Genomic DNA, 23,000 nt, shown 5'->3' with positions numbered 1-23,000 from the left:
ATACAAAGTTCAGTTCATTCCATTCGTTAGGTATCTGGTAGAATATTTCTTATTCTGAGTTAATGGAAGTGAAGTAGGAATTATTTTCTCTCTAAAGAATTATGGTTCTATAAGGCAGTTGCTGGAGCCCAGGTGGCACACTTGTTAAGAGCTCGGCTGCTAACCAAAAGGTTGGCAGTTTGAATCCACCAGCCCCCCCTTAGAAAACCTATGGGGCAGATCTACTCTGTCCTATAGGGTTGGTATGAATCTGAATCGACTCAACAGCAGCAAGTTTTTTTGGTTTGGAAGGCAGTTGCTAAAGTGTTCAAGCCTGTGCCAGTAACTCCTTATAGTATTAGACCTGAAGGTCTCTAACCATCCTTCCTTCCTCTTTCCTTGTCCCCTGATTTTCTGCTACTGAAATGCTGATCTGTCAGGGAGGAAGAGACTGGCCTGGATCACCTAGTAACATCTCCAGTCCTCAGTTTTGAAATACACGTACGAAATGCTCCCTGGGAAGAAGAAATTCAAAATAACTGACCTGGAACCTACAGCCTTCATAAAGGAAATTTTCTTGAAGGCAGTATCATAATCAGAATTAGCTGGGCTTAGTTTACCTTTGGGAATCCCTGGGTGGTGCAAATGGTTAACTTGCCCAGCTGCTAACCGAAAGATTGGAGGTTCGAGTCCACCCAGAGACCCCTCAGAAGAAAAACCTGGCAGTCTACTTTCAAAAAATCCAGCCACTAAAAACCCTGTGGAGCACAGTACTACTCTGACGCACATGGGGTCACCATGAGGTGGGGTCACCTCGCAGCAACTGGCTTAGTTTACCTTTGGATATTTCTCATCCTCTGACTTGATTTTTTTATTCCAAGAGGGCTAAGTGGCCATGGATCACCTATTTTTGATGGAGGCCCATTCATAAATTATACTTGTTTTTCATTCAGAAAAAAAAAAAAAAAAAACTACCCCTCTTTCCTCTTGCCTAACATCCCTTATCATTTGGCGATATGTTAAAGTCTATTATATCTACTTCAGTAATTGACATTTTTAAAGCTACCTCAACCATAATGAAGACTTTATACCCAGAAACTGGATGATTTTCATGGAAAGAAGTATTTGTTTCTCTGTTTTTCATCCTAAATGAGCTTCCCTGTCTTTGTTCCTTTCTTCTCTAGAAATGGTGACCACTAATTGCCGTGGTTTGTTTTAAATTTTATCAGAAAGGTAAGCATATGTGTTTGATCTTCAAGGTGTAGGGAAGGTGATTCAGTCCTATGAATAAATTTAAAAAGAAAATAATATTTGCTTAGGGTGACTTATAAATAAATATGAGGCAACCATTGGTGCCAAGTGTGAAGAACCTTCTCTTTGATTGTTAGTTAAATCAGTCCAGATTTAAACATGTAAACTTCTTGATTTGTGTGGAGGAAGACATCTGTATTTGGTTTATTAAAACCTGCTGATGTCTCCAGAACTAAATTTGTTCCTATATTGGCCTCTGGGTAGCTATAGCTAAAAAGCAGAGACATATAGTTTTTGCTTGTCTTATTACCTGACTTCAGCCTTGTACAGGTGTGCTGGAATAAATTAACATGAGCTACCTCTGATGAGCCAGTGCATACATTAACAACAGAGGTGAAGATGTGAAAACATGCTACCTGCCTCCTGTTATCACTTTCTCAGCATAGCAATGTCTATTTTTTCTATCATTCTCTATATTTGGAAACCTACATAGAAGTTTTTTAGAGAGAGCTTTTCAATAATTACACGATTTCACTAGACAATAGCTCCAAGAAATGAGCCACTTAGCACCAGTTCAAGATAACTATTAGTATATTTGCCCTAATATAATTAACTGTCAAATACAGTGTGTTAATACTCTCCACGTACGAGAGAACATTTTAAGACATCAGCCATTTCATTTTGTATATTTTTACCAATCACACAACAGCTCCCTGTTTGCTAAAATTCTTTTATATAATGAAGTCCTCTGGCTTTTAAGTGTTAAGTAAGAGATCTTTTTTTTTTTTTTTCCTACCCTTTTATTTGGTTTCACAATAGAACCAGCAGATCAATAGGTCTTTTACACTTATCTCCATTACTTTCCATCAAAAGCAAACAAACAAAATAAATCCCCCTCCTGAGTAATTGCTAGTTGTGCCCTCCTCAAGCAACACTTTGGTAGTAAGATAAACTTCACTGTCATTCCTGTCCCTGGGGTTTTTTTTATGCACTGGGAGAAGAGCAATGAGCAAAATGGTCTCCTTGTATCATGGGGAGAGACTCTGTCAAGCCTAAAGTGAGCCTCGGATCTTCCTAATGACCTCCTGCTGGCCCCGCTGGATGCAAGACAAGCTCATTTAAGCCTCTGCCGACCTTTCACTCCTCCACTGCAAGAACTACTCGTGTCACTTCCCCTGTGTTCCAAACTGTGGACCAGATAGCCAACACAGCCTAATGGCAGACAAATGACTTCCTTTTCATGATACAAAGAGATTTTTTTACAAATTTCTGTTGATGGGAGTTAATGTGAAATCCCTTGTGGCTGCAGAGCTTCCATTGCACAAACATAATGCTTCTGTATCCAAAAAAAAAAAAATTTTTTTTAATTTATTTATTCTTACCTTCCCTAGAAAGGAACAAGGCACTATTCTTGCCAGCATCTTCTTGAAAGCTCAGGCAAAATCATCTGTTTGAGTAATACTCACATGCTGAGTGAACAAGCGATGCTTTTCACGACGGCACTGCTTTGAAAGGGTCGTCTTTGTGATTTTTACTTCCCTTTTTTTGGCCCACACCCATCTATTTGACTCTCTGATGGACTTTATTGATGTGAATCTTTCAGGTATATAATTATTCATTTGACATATTCATTTTGGAGATCGTTTTCTTTCCTTTTTAAAAAATAGATCATTTTCCACCTGGAACCAGCACTGGGAGACTGTACACATACGTAACCATTGGCTTGTATAGACCCTGGTAAGGTCGCTTCTCTCTCAGGTGAAATACTTCTACCAACTCTTTCTCTCTTGCTGGAAGTGATAGTTTGTTGTTGTGCTAAAAAGAGAGGAGTCTTTTCTTTCTCTGTTTAAATTTCTTACTGAAGATTGAGCTGAAAGCATTTCTTTTTCTTCTTTGAAAGCCTCAGAAATAATTTCATCGTTTTGCCATAAGACTCCAAGCTTCAAATAATGAATGTGGCAGCATATGAAAGGAGTCTGCAGTTGCCAAAAAATTACAATGTCATAAAAAAAGGATTCAGCAACTTGTAGTTTTGAGTGCCAAGGTTGTGTGTGTGTGTGTGTGTGTGTGTGTGCACATGTGTGAGAAAAAGGAGCAGGCAGCCTGAGACAGAGAAAGAAAGAATACTTTTTAGGAAAGGACAGGTTTTCTTCCATTATTAACATAAAAAGTACACTTTAAAAAACTACCTAGATTTTATGTCCTAATGCAAGCTGCCTGAATTAAAACAGGAGTTGTAAATTCCTGGTAAAAAGCTGTTCTGCCTAGAGTGTTAGTGATCTTAACTCTGGTACTTTATGGAGTTTATTACTTCTTTTATTAACTAGGTGGGGAAATGCTACCTACTTCTAGTTGAATTCTTTTTCTTGCTTACTCTAATTTTGACTTTACCTTGAGGCGGGGCAGGGGGGTGGGGAGCAGGGGAAGAAAAGGCAAGTGTTTCTAACTGAACGTATATAAGTGATGCCTCAATTTTGTTGTTGCGTGTATCAGTCTGAATTATTGCCAGCCATTCAAAAATTATACTAACATTGTAATCTAAATGCATCCACATAATGTATATGGCTATTTATACACAAACACCCACATAAATAAGAAAACCAAAAGACAGACCATCTTTAATTGCCAAAATAGACATCTTCATCTTGGAAGGTGATATATGAAGTTGCTTTATCATGTTGATGGAAAATGACAAGATTTTTTAAGTGAAAGGAGATCTGACGGGCAGCTGAGGGGAGCTGCTCTGTCTAACTCTGCTGCCTTTTTAGTCTGCTCTGTCACTGAGGGGGCACTGGTGGGTCAGTCCGCTCACTAGTAATTGTGTTTTACAGACTTCTAAAGCAATTGGCTCGGTCAGTCCCAATTCAATAAAAGTGGAGAGCAAGAGAGAGAGCACTTTTGTTCTATTTTTTACTTGAAATTATTTCATTCAGCAGTCTGTCTTTTTTATTACCAGGACTTGACATTAGCACTCCAAGCTATATTAGCATCCATTTCAGCAGTTCAGTAATGGTATTAAAAAAACACTTAACTTCAACGGTGAATGGTTGTATGACAGTGCCATAAAAATCCGCATTAAAAAAAAAACTTATGTATTTGTCCCAGCAAATTATTTCTCACTTGTTTAACCACTTCAAAACTCTGTTCTCATGGCGGGTATTCACGAGGACCTTACTGTTTTCAGAAAGAGGCAACAGCGATGTTCGGTTGATGAGGGGAATGGGGAGAGAAGAGAAAGAAAAGAAATCCAGTGGGAAGAGGATAGGTGAAGATGCCGTTTACCCTCTAGTTAGATTACCTTCCATTTATCAGCAGAGGTAGAATTGGCAACCTCAGAGCACCCAAGGTGAAATTCTTGGATCCTCGTGCATGGCTGGGATTTGATTTTGAACCCAATACTCTCCAAACTTGGGAGCAAAGCCTAACTACTTTGGCACTGCAGTGTGCTCATAAATGACTACATTAGGTTCTAAATTTTGATTAAGCATTCAGTAATTAATCAATGGTAGACATGAAGCAGTTGGAAGGGTCCAGAGCTGCAAAATGTTTAAGACATAAAACATTACGAAGTAATTAGAATATGCTCCTTCAAGAGAAGGATTGCCTTCAATAAAGAGGTAAATGATAGCATCCTGTTTATTGTGGACGTAGGCAGCCAGAGCAATATGATAAACTGCTGGAGATACACATATCAGTAATCATCTACATTATTAGTGCCATTAATCATAATTCCAAAAATATGACAGCAGCAGCCAACTTTTTGACCAATTTTGCTTCTGCCTGTTGGCCATTATAACTTCGCTAATAGACTGCAGAGCTCCTGTGCGTGGCAGTTTGCATTGAGAATGGAAGGTTAATTATATTTGAGCTGCTGATTTCTTCTCTCCTTGGAAAAGGCTGAGCACTTTGACAATCCCAGGAGCTCACTGTTGTTAAACCAGTAAAAGTACTTTATTGAAATTTTCTTTGTTGGTCAGGAATGAGAAGATGTTTCAAATGAGATATAAGCGCCAGGCTGGGACAGCCGCTAATGTTTCTTGCTCCAAAATGATCCTTGGGCAGCAAGATGAACTCAGTGGTTTCTTTAGATCACTTTGCCCTCTCTTTCTCTCCTGCAGATGGTAAAATGTTCAGCACTGTGAGCTACTGATGGTGATGCACTGGGAAGCCCCACAAGATTAGTGATCCTTTCACTATGTATAAGGCATAGCGGTAGGAAGTTTGAGGGAGTGCTTAATGATACTGGGAGAAATACCAAAAAAAAACCAAACCCATTGCCGTCGAGTCTATTCCAACTCATAGCGACCCCATAAGTACCTTTTTAATACAGAATTCTGCTTCTCTAGCTATGGCTGTGTGAATGGAAAGCAAAAGCAAAAACAAAGTGATCTGAATGATTCTAAAAATCTCAGTGTTTGGTAGCATAGGCACATTGCTGGTTGATTAATTGAAGTTTTTATGTTTCATCTGGTAGCTTTGATATCACGTAATCAAAGACTCAAATTAGATCATGCTCACTCTTACGTGTTTATGTATCTGTAGTAGTTTTCTTTCAACATGAAATTCTAGATAAGGCCATAGCTAAATAATAGTATCGAGTGTCCTGCAAAATACTGGCCCCTCTCGTGGGGAACTCACACATCCCTAATATCGTCCTTTAAAAAGATCATAAATTAGCCTGTTTAATGATATAAAACCTTCATTGAATGTTTATTCTTAGGGAATATTTTCTTTTCAAAAGATCTCAGAAAAAAATGGATGCCCTGTGTGCTACACATGGGAAAAGAAAGCTTACTTTTAAAATGGCAGAAAATGTTGATTATCAAGAGGAAAATGCTTTCCTATTATTTCGTAAATACATCTTTTAAATTCTTTATACAAGACTATAAAACAAGGGATAGAAGACTTGAGGGTTAGTTCGTCCAAAGTAAATAGGAAACTCAAATCATACCTTAGATTTATTCTCAATAAATGCTTAAAAAATGTCAGGGCTCATGGCTTTGCTTTGTCTTACCCGACAATGGTAGTAAACTGAGCACCATGCTGAGTTGCCTGATTGAGAAAATTTTCAAGTGCTGCGAAAATACAAGATTATTCACAATGTAACACTCATCACACATTACAATGCAACAGGTACCTACTGAAGAATAATCAGCCCCTTCAAGAAGACTTACTGTGTCAGATACTACTCAAAAGTTAAATGGTTAGGGAACAGGGCTGTTGGATATCAATTCTGCACTTAACCTGAGCATCCAGCATACACATTTCCCACCTACCAGTCTGCCTTCCCAAATGCTATCACTGCATTAACATTTTTTATGCATTCCACAGCAATGACAAATTGTTTTCTAACTGTAGTGCCAGATTTAGTATGCGAAAGACACGTTTGCTTCTGCCAACAAACCAATAATTCTCACTAACATCTTCAGAGTTACAACATTTATAAAGTTGCAAAGTGGAGTAAACAAACCATCTGTTTGGCTTTTCCATATATGTCATGCTTTCTTATTAGCATATTACGATTCATTTAGTAAACCAATTTGGTGATTTCGTTCACGTCAAAGTTAGATCGGAAGCTTGAAGATGATTAACATTCCTGGGACAGGCACATTAATACATTGCTTCCTCTGCAAAGTTAAATGGCTTCTCAGGAGAATCACCCCTTGTTGACAAGATGAGACTGTCAATTTTGTTTGCCTGCCACATTAGGGGCCGATGGGATGGCAGGCTCTGAGAGAGGGAAGTTGTGTAGGCAGCATAATTCACTGTGAATTGAGAAAAGAAGTCTAATTCTGATAAATGGTCGACCCCAATACATCCTACCTGTTATTACAACAGACGTGCCGTATCTGTGCAGTAAATTAGCCAAACCCCTAAAGAGTTTGGTGGGGGCTTATCTTCAAGTGAATAATTTGAATGTAGAGGAAACTGTCTGCGTGACCAGTATGAATGATTTGTTTTATATTGAAAGGGATTGCAGTGACTGAATTTCATATTTTTAATTTGCAAGAATTTGCTTAGCTTTTATTTCTTGCATTTAATATGTACTTCTGTATTTTTTTTTATTTTCTTGAGCATTATTAACTAGAATTTTACACTGAATCTTTTTCTCAAACAAGGGGATGTTTTCAGATCTTCTGGAGACAATCTTGAAATAATAACCTATTGAAAAGTATTACTTTGTAGAAATGTATAGTGTCAAAAATGTTTGATCAAAAGTACACAGGACTGTAGGCATCCTACCATTAACAAATGCTATTACAAAATTTTTGAGGTATTAAGTGCCACAGATAGGATTATAGCAATCCAGATAAGAGAACCAATGAAGAGCAGAGGTCTTAATTTTTCCATTTTTCTGGATTTGGATGGCAATTGGCATTTCTGTTCAGGAGTATTGTTGATTCCATAAACCACAATACACTCCAACCTGACATCTGGATTTACCTAGATTGGATATAAATTAATATCTCTCTCTGTCTCTCTTTCACTCACACATACATTCAGCATTTACTATGCATATACGTCACTGTGATCAGCCTGGGCACTAAATATAGTTTGAGAAGTGTGTGTGTGTGTGTGTGTGTGTGTGTGTTGAGTGGCAATTGTGAGCAGGAAGATAAAGGCAAAATCTAATCTGAAATGGGATCTCAATTCCGTTTTACCTAAGGCATTTTAATTAATTATAAAGTATTTTGTTTCAATTCGCTAAGCTCAGAATGGCTCAAAACTGATTAAGAATTAGGAGTTGGACCATAGACTTTTCATGTACTTGTAGCTTGATTCACTATTCAGTTTTTGATTGCCACCATCTGACTTTCTGATTTGATCATGAGCCTTCTTCCCTAAAAAAAATTTTTTTTTTCCCTGTTTCTCCAAGCTGAATTAAAAGCCTCAAAATCACCTTTCTTTTTAAATAAGTTGTTTTTGGTCTTAATTTTAATTTTCATAGGCTAATTTTTTTTAAACATTGCGTTAAGTTGAACTGGGCATTTGGACACGGGGGAAGGAAAATTTGGGGAAAAAAAGAAACACCCAAGACAGACTTCCTTTCTCTCTCTAAAGGGTGCTTGCATTGAATTGACAGCATTTGATGTCTTTGGCGTCTTCTGTGGCTGTATGGTGAAGTTTTCACTGCAGAAACAGGAGACTGGTGGTCCATTGCAGCCTAGTCAGAGCACTTCTGCACAGCATTTCAAAGTTAGAATGAAATTTGGTTTTATGACTTCCCTAACCAAGGGTTCATTACTTTTTGTTTTAAAAGGTGGTCTTAGTTTTCAGGAAGCTTTTTGTTAAACTCGCAGTATGAAAGCAGTAGGAAAGAGCACGATTCACAGGAAACACTTCTTATTCCAACCATAGCCTGTCATAGAACTTCCCCCTGCCCTCACTACGTGGCATTCCATCGTACCAGACAGAAACATTAATAGGGTCAGAACTACGCTTTGCTCTACACTGTCTTTTCGTAAATATACATGCTTCTGATCTTGTGATCCCTTTTCCCTCCTGCATTATATTTTGGGAGAATCTTCTTTAAGACTTAAGCATTTTATTGATCCAAGGCAAATAAATACATTTTTAAGTATCTACCAATTGCTTTTGAGTCGATTCCAACTCATAGCAACCCTGTAGGACAGAGGAGAACTGCACCATAGGCTTTCCAAGGCTGTAATCTTTACGGAAGCAGACTGCCACTTCTTTCTCCTGTGTTTAAGCATCTACTGTGTGCAAAGTACTTATTTGGTCTGCAGGAGACAGGAGATTGAATAAGATCTAGTTTGTGTTCTTTTTGGAAGTGGTCATTGTGGGGCTAAATTTTGGGCCAATGTCTTAATGAGTGACCTGTTCTTAAGAGCAGATCCTTATTAAAACCAGATCCTTACCTCTTTACTTGAGAATCATCTTATGTTTCACCCCAGGCATTGTTTTCTTGAAAGAGAAATTTCACTCCACATATCTGTATTACCTACCTGATCGAAGCAAGTAGAAACAGCTTTCATAATGTTCATGTTGTTGTGAAATATAAGAAGTTCTAATACAGTCTTCTAGATTTCTGTCAGTGATTATTCTTTTCTGGAGATGAATATTCAGAACACTAAGTATTTCTAGAAAAACCAATATATTTGGCATTAGTGATCATCTTTATCCCTGGAGAACTCAACATTGGTTACTTCGTGGATTCCTCCTTCTGCTATTGCTAGGTGCCATTGAATCGATTTCAATTCTGAGTGACCCCATGTGACAGAGTAGACCTGACCCATAGGGTTTTCCAGGCTGTCAACTTTGTGGGAGCACATCACCAGGTCTTTCTCCTGCAGAGCTGCTGGTTCGCTTCAAACCAAACATTTTGGTTGCACCATCAGGGCTCCTTTTCTGATTGTAACATACACCTTAGCTTTGCTTCCCCTAATAGTGGGCCTGACTCCTGTTGCCACCATTTTCTGGCCTCCTTTCCCTTTTAGACTTCTCTTCCTGCATCTCGTAGTAGATAGGGGTTCCTTCTGTATCTCTTTTATCTTCTCCTTCTTTTCACCTGTTCATTTTTGTCGATCCAAATCAACTTGTAATATTCCTCAAATTGCTGTTAACCTCGGTCCTCCTGTCTCCTCATGAAGATAGTATTTCATGAAAGTTAATGGTTTGAGTTGACTGACTCAAGAGTCTTGACAGGTCTTTGTCAAAAAAAAGTGCTGCCTTTTGTTCATTCTGCAGAGGCTGAAACCTAACCTCTTAAGGACAGGATCAGTACTCGCTAAAGAATTTTAGTCTTACTTCTTTCCTTATTTCTCTTGCTTGCCGTCTTCTCCACCCCAGTAATACTGTTCGAGTTTGTTAGAAAATCTCCAAGCCCACAATCATGAGAGTGAACGAGGTTTTCCACAGTTCATTCTTCCCATCCCCACTTCAAGTGTTTTGCATATGGCATTCAGGAGGATTATTAAACAGAAATGAAATAGATTAAGAAATGAACATAAAAGAATCAATTCTCTTGAACTGTGGTTGCATAATGGAAATCGACTACCATGAATGAACCCGTGTACTGAAGTTATGAACAGCAGAGCTAATGTACTGCCATGAGTTCATCTGTATTATTGCATTACACCTGGATCAATTGATAAAGTAGCTTTTTTTTTAAGCGAGGGATGGCACTTAATTGAATAAAAGTCAATGTAATTATATTAGGAGAGGCCAACAGTACTGCTGACAGCGGAAAAGGGACACTGTTGGACAGAATGCCAGAGCTGGTCTACACATTTCTGCACATCGTTTGGTTGACAGATATTGAGGGCTGGTACATCATCTAATTAGATTACAGATTTCTACTGTAAGTGAGAACTGAAGAGAAACATCTCTTCCTGGTAACCTATCAGAGGAGATGTGTAATTTCACAAGTCATCTTAGGGAGAATGTGTCCATCTGGGTGATCAGTGTGTCCTTTTGTCAATTTATTCTTCCTTATGAAGTGAGTCTTGATGTGAATGCTTTCTCAGCAGTGATCCTAGGAAGTGGTAACTGCAGATGTGTGAGAAGCAACACAGAGTTCTAGATGACTATCATTGTGTAAAGTGTGCTTTGTGAAAGAGGGGAAGAGGGTGTTAAAATAATAAATGGAGGGTAGGATTTCATGAGCTGCTTATAGTTGGTAGATTGTCTTATCAATAGAGGGATAGTACATGGTGTAACTCAACTTCCACTCTGGTGGTGGTGTACCCACATGTCAGGAAAAAGACTTCAAGTAGGCATTTCCTGCACCCTGCTTAGCAACCTGCACTTGAAGTCATCGGCCATCTGACATCAAGGAAACAGGGAATGACTGTGACAGAGCAGGGACCATGGGGACAACTTTTGCTTACCATTCACCTTTACACACACTGCATGCATCTGTTCAGAACTCATTTATGGATGATGATGATGATACTGTGAATTTGGTTTGTCTCAGTTTGATTTATGATTTTCAGATTATGCAGCTGATCTGAAAATCATCAAGACAGCATATGAGATGATGGCTTATGACAGAAAATGATTTTGTTATCAGAACATTTTAAATCCCTATTTTATTGTTTAAGTTTTTTTTTAAAAAAAAAAAAGATGTCTAGAATGTGAATTTGTTTTCTCTCTCTCTCTCTCTTTCTCTCTGTCTCTCATTCTTGCTTTCTTTTGTGATCGATTTAGCAAAAGATTAGAAAGCTGATCTTATTATCACAAGGTAAGCTCAGCCTTCCTAAGTGCAGTGTGAAGAGGGGTGCTACCCCTCTGCCCCTTTATAACCGGAGTGCTACATATTGTCTTGTGTGGAAAGGAGGAGAAGTCCTTCCCGCCTTTCTTGTCTCTGAGGCACATACCTCTCAACCATCTCTAGGAAATATTAGCCATGCTTGTCACCAAATGGAGTGACTTATTTTGGTCTTCCATACTTTTTAATTATGATCAGGAGGTTATTTCTAACATCACAATTAACTTCTCTATGACGTAGAGCTTCCACCATTATTGAGAAGCTTTTATCTATTGATATATTTATCTGTTTATATTTTTGGAAGGGTAGACTTTCATTTAGGTATTTGTCAAACATATGAGCCTTTGCAGGTGGAGAGAGGTATATGCCCAAGGGCATTTTAAAAAATACATGGGGGATATTAATACAAAGGCAATGTTTTCAGATAGATGGCAATGGATCAGGCTTTGTAAATCACGACATCCCTATGGATGCTTTGGGACAAATCCTGTATTTTTTTACACAAGCAAAGCTCTCAGCAAGTAGAGGAAAAGTTTTGCTTGTCTAAGAAGTATGGGTTCCAGTTGTTAAGACAGAGGGACCGTACGTTATTGTTGTGCTTGATTTTTTTGTACTTACTGTGTTTTAATTTTGTCCCTTTGGGCTCCTCCTGTTGTCTTAGTATGATTTTTTTTTTTTAAAGGGCAAGTAGGCTTTAAAAAATCAATTTCCGTTTCTTAGTTTTTGTTTTGCAGAATTAAATTTTAAGAGTGTAAATACTCAATGAAAACATTTTAGACACTAAAATACGGCAGCTTCTGAAACCAAATATATTTTACAATTGGATTTAACTGAGACCCCACATCATTCTGAGGAAAGGGGGTTTATGTTGTTAAAGACAGTCTGTAACCCTGTTTCCAATTGCTTAGCTATTAAGCTGCATTTTTTCTATCTAAACCTTGGAATTTAAGGTGGTGAGGGGGGAGGTTTCATTGTTCTTTGAAGTTAAACCTAGATTATCTAGACCATTTACTTTTTAAAAAATGGGTCCTTTTTGTATCTTTAAAGTGTTTCTGTAGAAAGATAGCTTCTTGCTTTCATTGTTGTTATTGTTTGTTTTAAAGTAAATTTGGCCTATTTGAATTTAGGCAAATTTACTTTAAAACAAACTTTACATTTAAGCAAATAGAAAGTTTCCATTCTTTATCCTATTTGATACATATCCTAAAATATCTGCTCAGAGAGCCTCTGCAGGGGTGCTGCTGCAGAGTATGACCAACAGCACAGTCATTGAGAAAAAGGTGCGTGGGTGTGCATTCATCCTACCATTGAAGACTTTTACGCTCTTATAAAAATTATGCTAACAGAGTTCCCCTTACTGCACTCCCCCACCACCACTTGCTCCCAAATCCTGAGCATGTAAGGAAATGTTAGCTTCTATAATGGTACAATTAGCAGTGAATGTGCTTATTTGGTGCCTGGTGGAAGCTGAATCCATTTTAAAATGCTCTCCTTTTTCTCACCCCTCCCGCTCCCCCTCCACCTCCCCCCTTCCCTCTTGTTTTCCTAGACACAGTGCCAACATAAATCTGCATCGGAAACTGTTGACCAAAGAACTCGATGACATGAGCCTGGACTCGTCGCAGCCCGCCCTTAGCAAGGACCTCCGGGATGAATTTTTGGTGAAGATCTATGGTGCCCAGCACCCACTGGGGCTCGATGTCAGGGAAGATGCCTCCTCCCCCGCAGGGACTGAAGACTCCCACCTGAATGGGTATGGGAGGGGCATGGCAGAGGACTACATGGTCCTTGACCTGAGCACCACCTCCAGCCTCCAGTCCAGCAGCAGCATCCATTCCTCCCGAGAATCCGACGCGGGCAGCGACGAGGGCATTCTCCTGGACGACATTGATGGGGCTAGTGACAGCGGGGAGTCAGCACACAAAACCGAGGCCCTGGCCCTCCCTGGCAGCCTAGGGCCCGACGTGTCAGGATCTCTCATGTTCAACAGCTTATCCGGGAGCAATGGTGGGATAGTGTGCAACATTTGCCACAAAATGTACAGCAACAAGGGGACCTTGAGGGTGCACTACAAAACGGTGCATCTGCGTGAGATGCACAAGTGCAAAGTCCCGGGTTGTAATATGATGTTCTCCTCCGTGCGCAGCCGGAACCGGCACAGCCAGAACCCGAATCTCCACAAGAACATGCCCTTCACGTCAGTAGATTAGTCTCCAACGGACACTGCGAATGCCAGCTCTCACCAGATGGCCTACAGATTTGAACTGCCATAGTCAGTGTGTGTTTGTGTACTTGTGTGTGTGTGTGTACACATGTATGCCTCTGTGTACAAACACACACACACCTTTCTTTAGATAAAAAAAGATAAACACTAGGTGCTTTTGAATTTTTTTTTTCTTTTTCCTTAACATTCTGGGAAAGGGATGGGATCTTTAACCTGGGGGGTGACAACAAAGTACCCCTTTAACCACACACACACACACACACACACGGAACATAGCCCCAATTTTAACAGTACTTCTTGGTCATCTCCAAAGAGACAATTTGTTGTACCCATGACTGTTGCCTGCAGAAAAACAAAAGGGGGGGGGGTCAAAAAAAAAAAAAGGAACTTCTTACAGTTGTCTTTTGTGAACTTTAAGGTTTTGAGAGAATCTTCAATTAAAGCATGGCTGATTCACCTGTAAATATTTAGCCTTGAGAGGCCAATGATGTAAAACAATTGTATTGATGGTTGTTTAACTCTTGTTTAATTTTTACAGTTACATCCAGCTGTTAGATATGCAGGAAAAAAAAATAGTTTGCTGGCTAGCTCTATTCATTTATGTTAGCGTTAATGCACATTTTTTTTTTTTTAAAACATGGTCTTGTTTTTACTACCTGCTAGATCTAGTGATAAAGAGGTGCTGGCATGCTTTTACAGCACAGATTTGATTTTTTAAAACGTCCTGTACTATTACATAAACCCAGTCATGCACTTTTTTTCATACACTACAAGGGGATGTGTAATATCCATGCTTCTTTTTTATCCTTAAACTATTGCCATACTTCAGTAAGTGTCTTTTTAAAAAAAAAAAAATTCACTTGTATAAAAATGGTCTGGTCAGTATAGGGCACAAATGCCAAACAAAAGTATTAGTGTTAACACTAAACTGCCAACTTTGCACAAGTTTCCAGAAAAGAAAATACAATTAGTCACTCGACATAACCACAGGCCAATTTGTCGGCCACCAGAAAACCGCTTTAAAAAAAACACTTGGTGACTCTTTCAAGTGCCGAATATTACTAGAATCAACATTGCATCCTTCTTGCTTATATGTTAAGTTACATAAAAAGGAAAACAAAATCATGTGGTGTGAAACAGCCAAGGCATTTATTCTTTAGAGGCAGGATAATATTTCAGGATACAAAAGCCCAGATTACTCACTATGGAGCAAAGCTGAATACAGTCAGAGTTGAGCACTCATTTCCAAGGATGTAGGCCTTGTCCTTTTTTAAAAAAAAAAAAAAAAAAAAGGAACACTTGAACTGAGTTGGTCTCTTCTAGGGCTAATTTGTAAGTTCTGCAGTAGTACTAAGATTCAGGCTTGTTTGATAGACAAAATCAAAAGACACTTAGCAGCAGCAGTACTTGGAAGCTTTGAAAACATGTGCTAAACTTGAATGAAGCAACACTCCTTTCTGAAGAGCCAGAAGAAGGGGGCTTAAAATAGGACCTCTCATTGTTTCATGTCTTGTGTTTCCCCACACGATTTGTCAGAGAGAAATGAAAGCAATCCTGAAACCAAGCAATTGAGAGTGTGAAAGGGGGAGGCTATTCTCCAAACCTTTTTTTGTTTTGTTTTGTTTCCGATGTTTACACATGTTGCCTGAGCTGGTAAACCACATCGGCTACCACAACATACTGACTAAATGATGATATTTACTCTAGTTCAGTCTGCAGCCAAAACCATTAGGGCATGCGCTGCAGACTGCGTTGTGTTGTCTTTTTTTCCTTTTTTTAAGTGGCGGGGGGTAAAAAAAAAAAAGATAAGGAATATTTTGTCACAGTACACAATAAAGAGAATGTATTTCTTTTCTGCAGTGAATGGCCTCAGACATTTCTCTCATAGGTCTGAAAGTTAGAAATGCCCTTTTGTTTTCACTTTTTCATGTTTCCATTTTTCATGTTTTGTAATTATTTTTTCTATGTTCACATCGGCATTCACTTCCGTTAAATTTGCCAAAGGAAACTGTTAATATGTTTCTGTTGTTGTTATTATTCCTGTAGGATTTATTGTACCTCACAGTATTTATTATTTCCAAAAAGAAGCATCATTAGTTGGGGATTCAGTGTTTTTGTTTGTGAAAATTTCAGAAACAATGGATTTTTAAAGATAAGCTAGATGTGTCTGAGAGCTTCATCTTTTCATCTCCTTCAGAGGATGCTATGGGGTTCATTGAATTCTTCATTTGTTCTACAGTAAAGGAAAGACCAAAAGTATTTGCAGTACAAAAGAAACTATATCAAACACTATGTCTGTTAAATGACAAATGTTTACGGTAAAAAGCTGAGGAATTAGTAATAACCGTTTTTGTTTTCTTGTACCTTTTGAATTCCCCAAAGTCTTAATTGCTTTATTTTGGTGTTGTGTTAAATTGAATAGACAGAGATGTTTTCCTTTGTTTTATACCATATATGACTCTGTACAGTATATTTGTGAAAGATTGAACTAGAATAATGAAAGTTTGTTTGCAAACATTTTGGTCCTCTTAGCGTTCTCTGTGTTGCGCTGTTGCCCTGTTACAAAGTGGTTAGATTCAAAGAGGCTGGAAAAATATCTTTAGCAACCCAACAAAAGACTTACAGAAATACTGGCTTTGGGAGTGTGCATAGCCCAAAATAAATGACATCTAGTTTTATTAAACTACACTTTTATCTCCGCAGTTTTTAGAAGTTACACCCTTGGTTGAGATTTTAGAGCTCATACAAAATCATTGTTTAGTCTGTTTAATTTAAAGTCAAGTAAAAGGTCAGATGGCCTTAGTGAGTGAATTACATAGCTGTCAGCAGGTCACATCAGCAAATGAACCAGGCTTAGAACAAATATGTTTGTTACTTGCCACAAACCAGGCTCATGTGTACAGCCAATTAGAGAAAGTCCAGAAGTAATGCGATTCTAGAAGGAGAATTTCCCTTGCTTGGAAACATGAATGTTCACCTGTGTTTTGTCAGAGAGATGGCAATAAGTCCTGGACAACTGGCGCTTTTTAAATATCTCCCCTATTTGCTACTGCTTTTGCACCTCAAGTGCTCAATTGTTCTGGTGGCCTTCTAAAGGGGGAAATAACATTTTCCAGTATAAAGCCTATTTGCTCAAAGGTGGGGTGGTGAAAGGAGGTAGTGCATAAAATGTGCATTCGTCTAGTCCTAAAGTGTTGCTCGTTCTTGGGAGTGTGCCTGAGAATAGCGTTTGAGTTCGCTGTAATTCTGGTTAAGGTGGTGATCTCAAGTCTTCCTTGCAAATGGGAAGGATGAAGAGACCAGCACTTTAATTGTTGAGCTCTTTATCTTTGCCCAATTGTTTTTTTCACAGGAGTTTTCTCTTGTTATAGTTTCTCTCTAGCTGCATCCATTCTGTGTTGGCTGAAAATTAATAATGCAGATTTTCTTGTAAGCAGCTATTTTTCTGTTTGATTGATTTTAGCCAGAGTTTTTTCACAGGTGCAAAACTAGGCAGTATTCTTAATATGCATGTTCACTAGCTGATGTGGAAACTTACTGTTGACCATTTTAAACTATATTTTTGTAAATATCAGAAAGACTTAGTACACTTCAGGGAATATCTGCATGCTATGGAGAGGGACGAGAGCAAGAAAAAGGATAGGTAATAAGGAATTTGGTTTTAAGGATGTGCTAAAAATGACATTCTTTGTTCTGCTATTAACTGTATTTAAATAAGGCAACCCAATGTAATGCATTCCAGGTCATTGTCCAGATGCCCGTTTTCCACCTGATGCCTCTTAAAGTTGTAAAGGTGTCATATGTTTCCCTTCTCAAAAAAATGACAAACGTTGTTTGAAAACACTCTGAGCAGAATGATGCCGCTATCCTTGTAGTGTGATTTATTTAGTCGTGAATTTCCAGGCCCTTCGAATAAGAGGGGGAAGGTCCTTAGCTGGTTAATAGCTCCATTAGCATATACATTGCTCTTAAAAAAAAAAAAAAAAAAAAAAAGCTTTGAGTCTATCAAGAGTGGGCTATTCCAGAGACATTCTCCAGATTTTACCCAGGAGAAACTATGCACTCGGTTCGCACCAAATAAAATGTGACCTTCTTCCCCAGTTGAGTGCCAAGCAAATGAGAACAGGGACCCTTGGCAATTAAAACACAAAGAAGCCAGTAACCAGATTGAGATGGACACGATGCTGACTCCAAACAGCCTGACCTGAGCAGTCCTAACTTGTATTGGGTCTGTTGGCATTAGGTTAGATTGACTAACAGAGTAAATAAAATTCAGCTGTAATAGGACATGCTCCATCAGCGATCTTAAACAAATCATCCAGGAGAAACTTTCATCCCATGGACACACCTCTCAAGAACTTTTTAAAATTCTGCCTACTTATATCTTAAAAAAATAACTTGTGCCCCTAAACTTGGAGTATTTAATTTAGGGAGCTTTACTTTTCTCTCTCATTCTTTGTTTTCTGGTGGGGAATGCATATACAGTCTTTTTAAAGGGATCTCAATGACTAAAGAGGGTAATAAAGGCAGGTGCCAAGGTAGGGATCACAGTTTGCCCATCAGTTACCCCACACTGGTTTGGGGGTAGCTAGAAAGAAAATAGTTCATGCAATGGAAATGTTTGCTCAAGAGTAAAGTCTGGTACAGCTCTGCTCAGCGATGGGTGGGTGGGTGAAAGTATATCAATTGGGTGGCCTGCAGAGTTCCCTGTGACCAGGTGAGTCACTGAACACCAGTCTGAGGAAGGAAGGAAGAAAGCAAGGACAGCCGTGTGGAACAGTTCAAGTTCCTTAGGGGTCAGGAGTTCAGTAACGGCAGTTGTAGGTTTTTTCTTTGGTGTTTGTTCTTGAGTAGGAAGTGATGGTGGAGTCCCTTGAGGGGGGTGCAAAAAGATGCAAGAGGCCACGTAGGTTATAGAATAGGCCAATGGTCAAAACCAGCTCTAATGATGACAAGAGAAGAGTAGTGGTAGCTAGCATGCATCTGTTTTCTCCATTGTTACTTTCATTTGCCATCGTGCCAACACAGCAAGGCCTCAGTGATCATAATGCTGCTCGGTTAAAGAGCTGATCCAAACAAGATCTCCTCAAGCAACTTCCTACGAGGCATTAAAGTGGCTTTTCTGTTTTCGTACTTTCACAACTAAGTTATGCCATGGTCTTGTTCACGTTCATGTAAGACCAGATCGGATTTGTCCTGGACTCTCATTTCCATATTTCTTGTAGTTGCAAGAGTTGCTCGCCATAAACGATCATTTTCAGTAATCATTATGTAAGGGCAGCTGTAAAATTGACCAGTAAATCAGCATCACTCTTGCCCAAACATCCGTTCTTCTTATGTCCTTCATTGTCCTCGTTCTTCCCGCACCTTGCAAAAATGACTTTATGGTCATTCAACAATAAGTGGACATCGAATACTGTCTTTGGCATTTGTTGAAAAATCCAAATGCTTTAATGACAGAGGGTTACAAAACTAAGCATTTTTACAAGTACATTGAATTGGATTGGCATTAGTGTTGATTACAATGCTATATATATTTTTAAGCAATATGCTACAGTTGTCATAAAACTATCTTTATTCTCCTCTAAAGTGTGTTGTAAATTCATTTGACCTTTACTGCACACACATACAAAAAAGTCTTTTTTATATAGGGTATCAAGACAAGGCTCTGTTTGTAACAAATAGTGGACCATTACAAAAGAGGAAAGGAAAAAACCCGGGCTGAGCAGCGAGGAGCTTCAGTTCAATTTCACCTCATATCTTTCTAATAACTTACTTGTCACTTTATTACCTTCCAGTAATGTGAACGCTGCTGACAAGACTGTCACACTAACAGCGGACAACACCCTCTCTGCTTCAGCCCCAGCTCTCCTGGCTACTTATTGCCCTGGCCCTGAAGGGACACAAACTAATAGTGTGCTTTCCAGTTCAGCACTTGGCCATCAAATATAAAAGGATGCGTAATTGCCTGTTTATCCCTTGTGAAGGGGAAATTGAGTACAAGGGCTAGGCTTTTCCACCGAGTTCGCTGCTGTTTGTTCTCTCTCCTCTCTTCTCATACTCTCCCCATCTCTCCTCTCGGATTACCCCCACCCTCCCCTCACAAACACATACACACACCTGAAATGTCTTTGGGAAGCTCATGGCTGCCCCTAGATGCCCCCTCCAGCATTAAGTGGACAGTAAGAAGATGACTTCTTAAAGAACAGGTCAGTAGAGAGATGCTGTCTGTGACAGCATTCTTTGCACTTTGGAAATTTAAGTATTCCAATTTGTGTCCATCCATTTTGGGAGTACTGAGTGTGGCCCTATAATGAGAGCAAAATATCTTGCATTGTTAGTGGCATACTAATGTAGGATTAGATAGCTCCATATTCTGTAGAAAAGGATGAAAATCTTTTTCTTCCCCTTTAAAAAGAGCGAGTGTTGTAAACAAATTGGTTGTGAGCACTGTTGGCATCCAACCATTGCTCAAAATGTACACAGATGTCTTTCAATGGCAGCCTCCAAACCCATTGTGTAACATGACAGATCAACCATCATTTTGTTAACCTGGACAGGCACTGTAAAAATTACAGGTGCCAGATTTTTGGCTTTAATAATTAAAGCAAGGATTACCTTATCCTTAGGTAAATTCTATTTTCTGTGAATTTTCCACTTTGGGAAGTATGAGTACAGTGAGCTTTACAAAATCAAGTAATGAGAGGACAAAGGAAGGCCACCAGAAGATGTTGTATTCCAAAATAACTGGATCTGAAACAATACATAGGTATTGGCTACTAACTTTGTAAAACGAACTACTTCGCAATGGCTGAAACAATGGCTAGTTAGTGACTAAATGAAGTGCAAGATCTATTTGTACATCTTCCTTATGCTAGTAGGAGACTCCATGCTTCTTTCCAACCCTCCAGCAGCAGGTCTGGCCAGAGATAGTTGATGCCGCTATGAACGTTTCAAATAAGATATCAGTCAACAAAACAAGGCAGATGCAGTGTCATCTTTGATGTGAACTTTTGGAAGGAGAGGAAAAGCAGCAGACTTAGGGGTAGACAACTTGGCAGGTGTGCGTTGACAAACCTGTGCTAAGTAATTTCATTAACCAGTCTGAGGGCTGGGAAGAAAAGCACTTTGAGACAAAGGACTTTTGGGTTAGAGAAAAGACAATTAGTTGATTGGATATTTTTTAAGTTCCCAGTCTGTGTGTGTATTTTACGATCATTTATCCAACATCTTAATGGAATCTTAATTAAAAACTCAGTTGCCAAAATTGCAGATTCTGTAGCTGATATTAGTTTTCTCCCCTAATAACAGGAATGTTTAAGGACATTTCTAAAAAAAATTTCAGTAATGCTTTCTTTAGCTTCCTTTTTTAAAAGACTCTTCGAAGGAAGAGCAGAAAAAGGTATTTTGACAAAAACGAAGAGTAGATAGTAAAAAATATATATTTCTTGAAAAGAGAATCTAAGTGCTATACCAAGACTTTATAAGGCTTCCTGTTGCCAAATGTGATGCTGAGATAATGCACAGCTAAGATGGCAAATCCATCAATCATTAACCGGCTCTGCCCACTTGTGTTATGGAATGCAAGGCCCAAGAGAAGAGGGGGACTCTGGGGAGTCCCTGGGTGTGTGAGTGCTCCACTTATCTGGCCCTTGAAGTGTTTTCTAAAAGAGGAGGGGAAGCCCCAGCCCTCCTGGTAGTCCTCTACAAGGTGAGCTGACCTGGCACAGTTTTAGGGGGAGCCCATGTCTGCCTTTTCCATGCTAGGAGACAAAGCATTCCCCTGCCCCAGCCATGAATCGTGCTGGAGCCATGAGAAGCATTGATTCATGAGGTATGTTGCTCTTGAACTCCCAGACAATGTGCTGAGTTAATAGGTTCACTTGAGATGTATAAACCAAGGCTGATTTTTTTTTTCACTTAGTACTCAATTTGGAGCATTTTTGCATGTCTTTGTACAGAGTAATCCATTTCTCTTATTGCCTATCTTAATCTCCCCTGACTTTGTCATTATCTTTCTCACTCCCACCCTTTGCTCTTCTTCTGATCTCATTGTTCCCCCACCAGTCCGCAACAAAGAGTCTTTTCTGAAGCAAGAAGGTAGAACACTCCCTCCTTCATCTTGACCTTGATAGCTTTGGAAACATTTGTGTGTTCTACCCTGTCCAGGGTTTACATAACGTGAATAAGTGAATAAGATGCTCAAGTATTATATATTAATTAGCCTGATATGACTAAGATTTATAATACATGGTGCACACACCTTCCTGTGCAAACTTTGGTTCAGCTGCCCTGCAGAGATCCCTTACCGTTTTCCTACCACTGCCAGTATGAAAGTACAGGAGAGCCATATCTAGGTACATGAAGTCAGAGAGGCTAGGAGGCTGGGAAACCAGGAGAAGACTGGTCTGAGGTCCCAGGTGTTTCTCAGCGCACTGCACACTTAACAGTATAGAGGTGATTGAGCAGTAGTGAGAGAAACATCCATTTCCCTCGCTTCCCTCTAAGCTGGAGGCAGGTTGGAGCTGCGGGAAAGAAAACTCTGTTCACTATTGCTAATCATGGAATAGTCCTTTCCCAGCTAGTAAGATCCCCTACATATTAGGGAGAAAACATAACTTTTTAATTCACCCCAAGCCCTCTGATGTGTCTCAATAACAAAAACATTTGACTCAACCTGTAAGTGGCCAAAGGGAATGGTGATATCTTTATAGAAAGAAACTTTCACTAAGATACGTCCTCTCCCTGCCCTCCCCCTCCCCCCAGAGTTTGGGGGTTTAGCTTTTTTGTTTGTTTAATATTGTCCTCATCTGTATCAAACCCAGCTCTTCTGCTAAGTCTGTGGCAGAACCAAAGTCTGCGCCAAAAGGTAGCTGCACTGAGGGACGGGAACAGCTTGCATCACCCGATCTAACACTCCTGACGTCGGTAGCATCATAAATACTGTGTGTACCTTAAACAAGGGTTTTGTTTGCTCTTTGGTTTGTTTTTATTAGTAGTCTAAGGGAATTAAAAGTTTTTATTTGCTAACTCCTTTGGTGTATTTTCTGTACTATAACTGTCTACAGTATGTCTTTTGCATAAAATGCATAAGGGTTTGGGGATGTAAATGGAATTTTATTCATATTTTGTCCAAATACCTCTTGTAATTTGTATCAAAATTCTTGTACAATTTTTATATTAAAGATTTATCAGTTACTGATCTCTTCTTACCTTCTTGATTTGAAGAAAGTTCAACAAATTCAGATTGCTCTTTACCAAATACCCCTAGGAACCCATCAGCTCACAATGTAATTCACTCTGTTTGAGTACCCT

At 39.1% G+C, this 23,000-nt stretch overlaps 1 protein-coding gene across 20 annotated transcripts in view; it reads left to right on the top strand.

Annotated features, from left to right (window-relative positions):
- Positions 1 to 22,783, top strand: part of BNC2 (basonuclin 2) — a 487,890-nt gene extending 465,107 nt beyond the window's left edge. For 7 of the 20 annotated variants that reach the window (XM_049895253.1, XM_049895249.1, XM_049895248.1 and 4 more), the window contains one exon: positions 13,011 to 19,214. In XM_049895253.1, the coding sequence (XP_049751210.1) occupies positions 13,011 to 13,671 (661 nt within the window). In that variant the 3' untranslated portion in view covers positions 13,672 to 19,214. Of the gene's footprint in view, positions 1 to 11,400; positions 11,435 to 13,010 lie in introns of those variants that run through there. The other 13 variants (XM_049895254.1, XM_049895240.1, XM_049895241.1 and 10 more) reach the window with 7 other exon arrangements.
- The last annotated feature ends 217 nt before the right edge of the window (positions 22,784 to 23,000 follow it).

This window comes from Elephas maximus, chromosome 9 (assembly GCF_024166365.1).
Source record: "Elephas maximus indicus isolate mEleMax1 chromosome 9, mEleMax1 primary haplotype, whole genome shotgun sequence".
Taxonomy (NCBI): domain Eukaryota; kingdom Metazoa; phylum Chordata; class Mammalia; order Proboscidea; family Elephantidae; genus Elephas; species Elephas maximus.
Note: the sequence above shows the minus strand (reverse complement) of the source record. Positions and strands in the feature narration are given on the sequence as shown.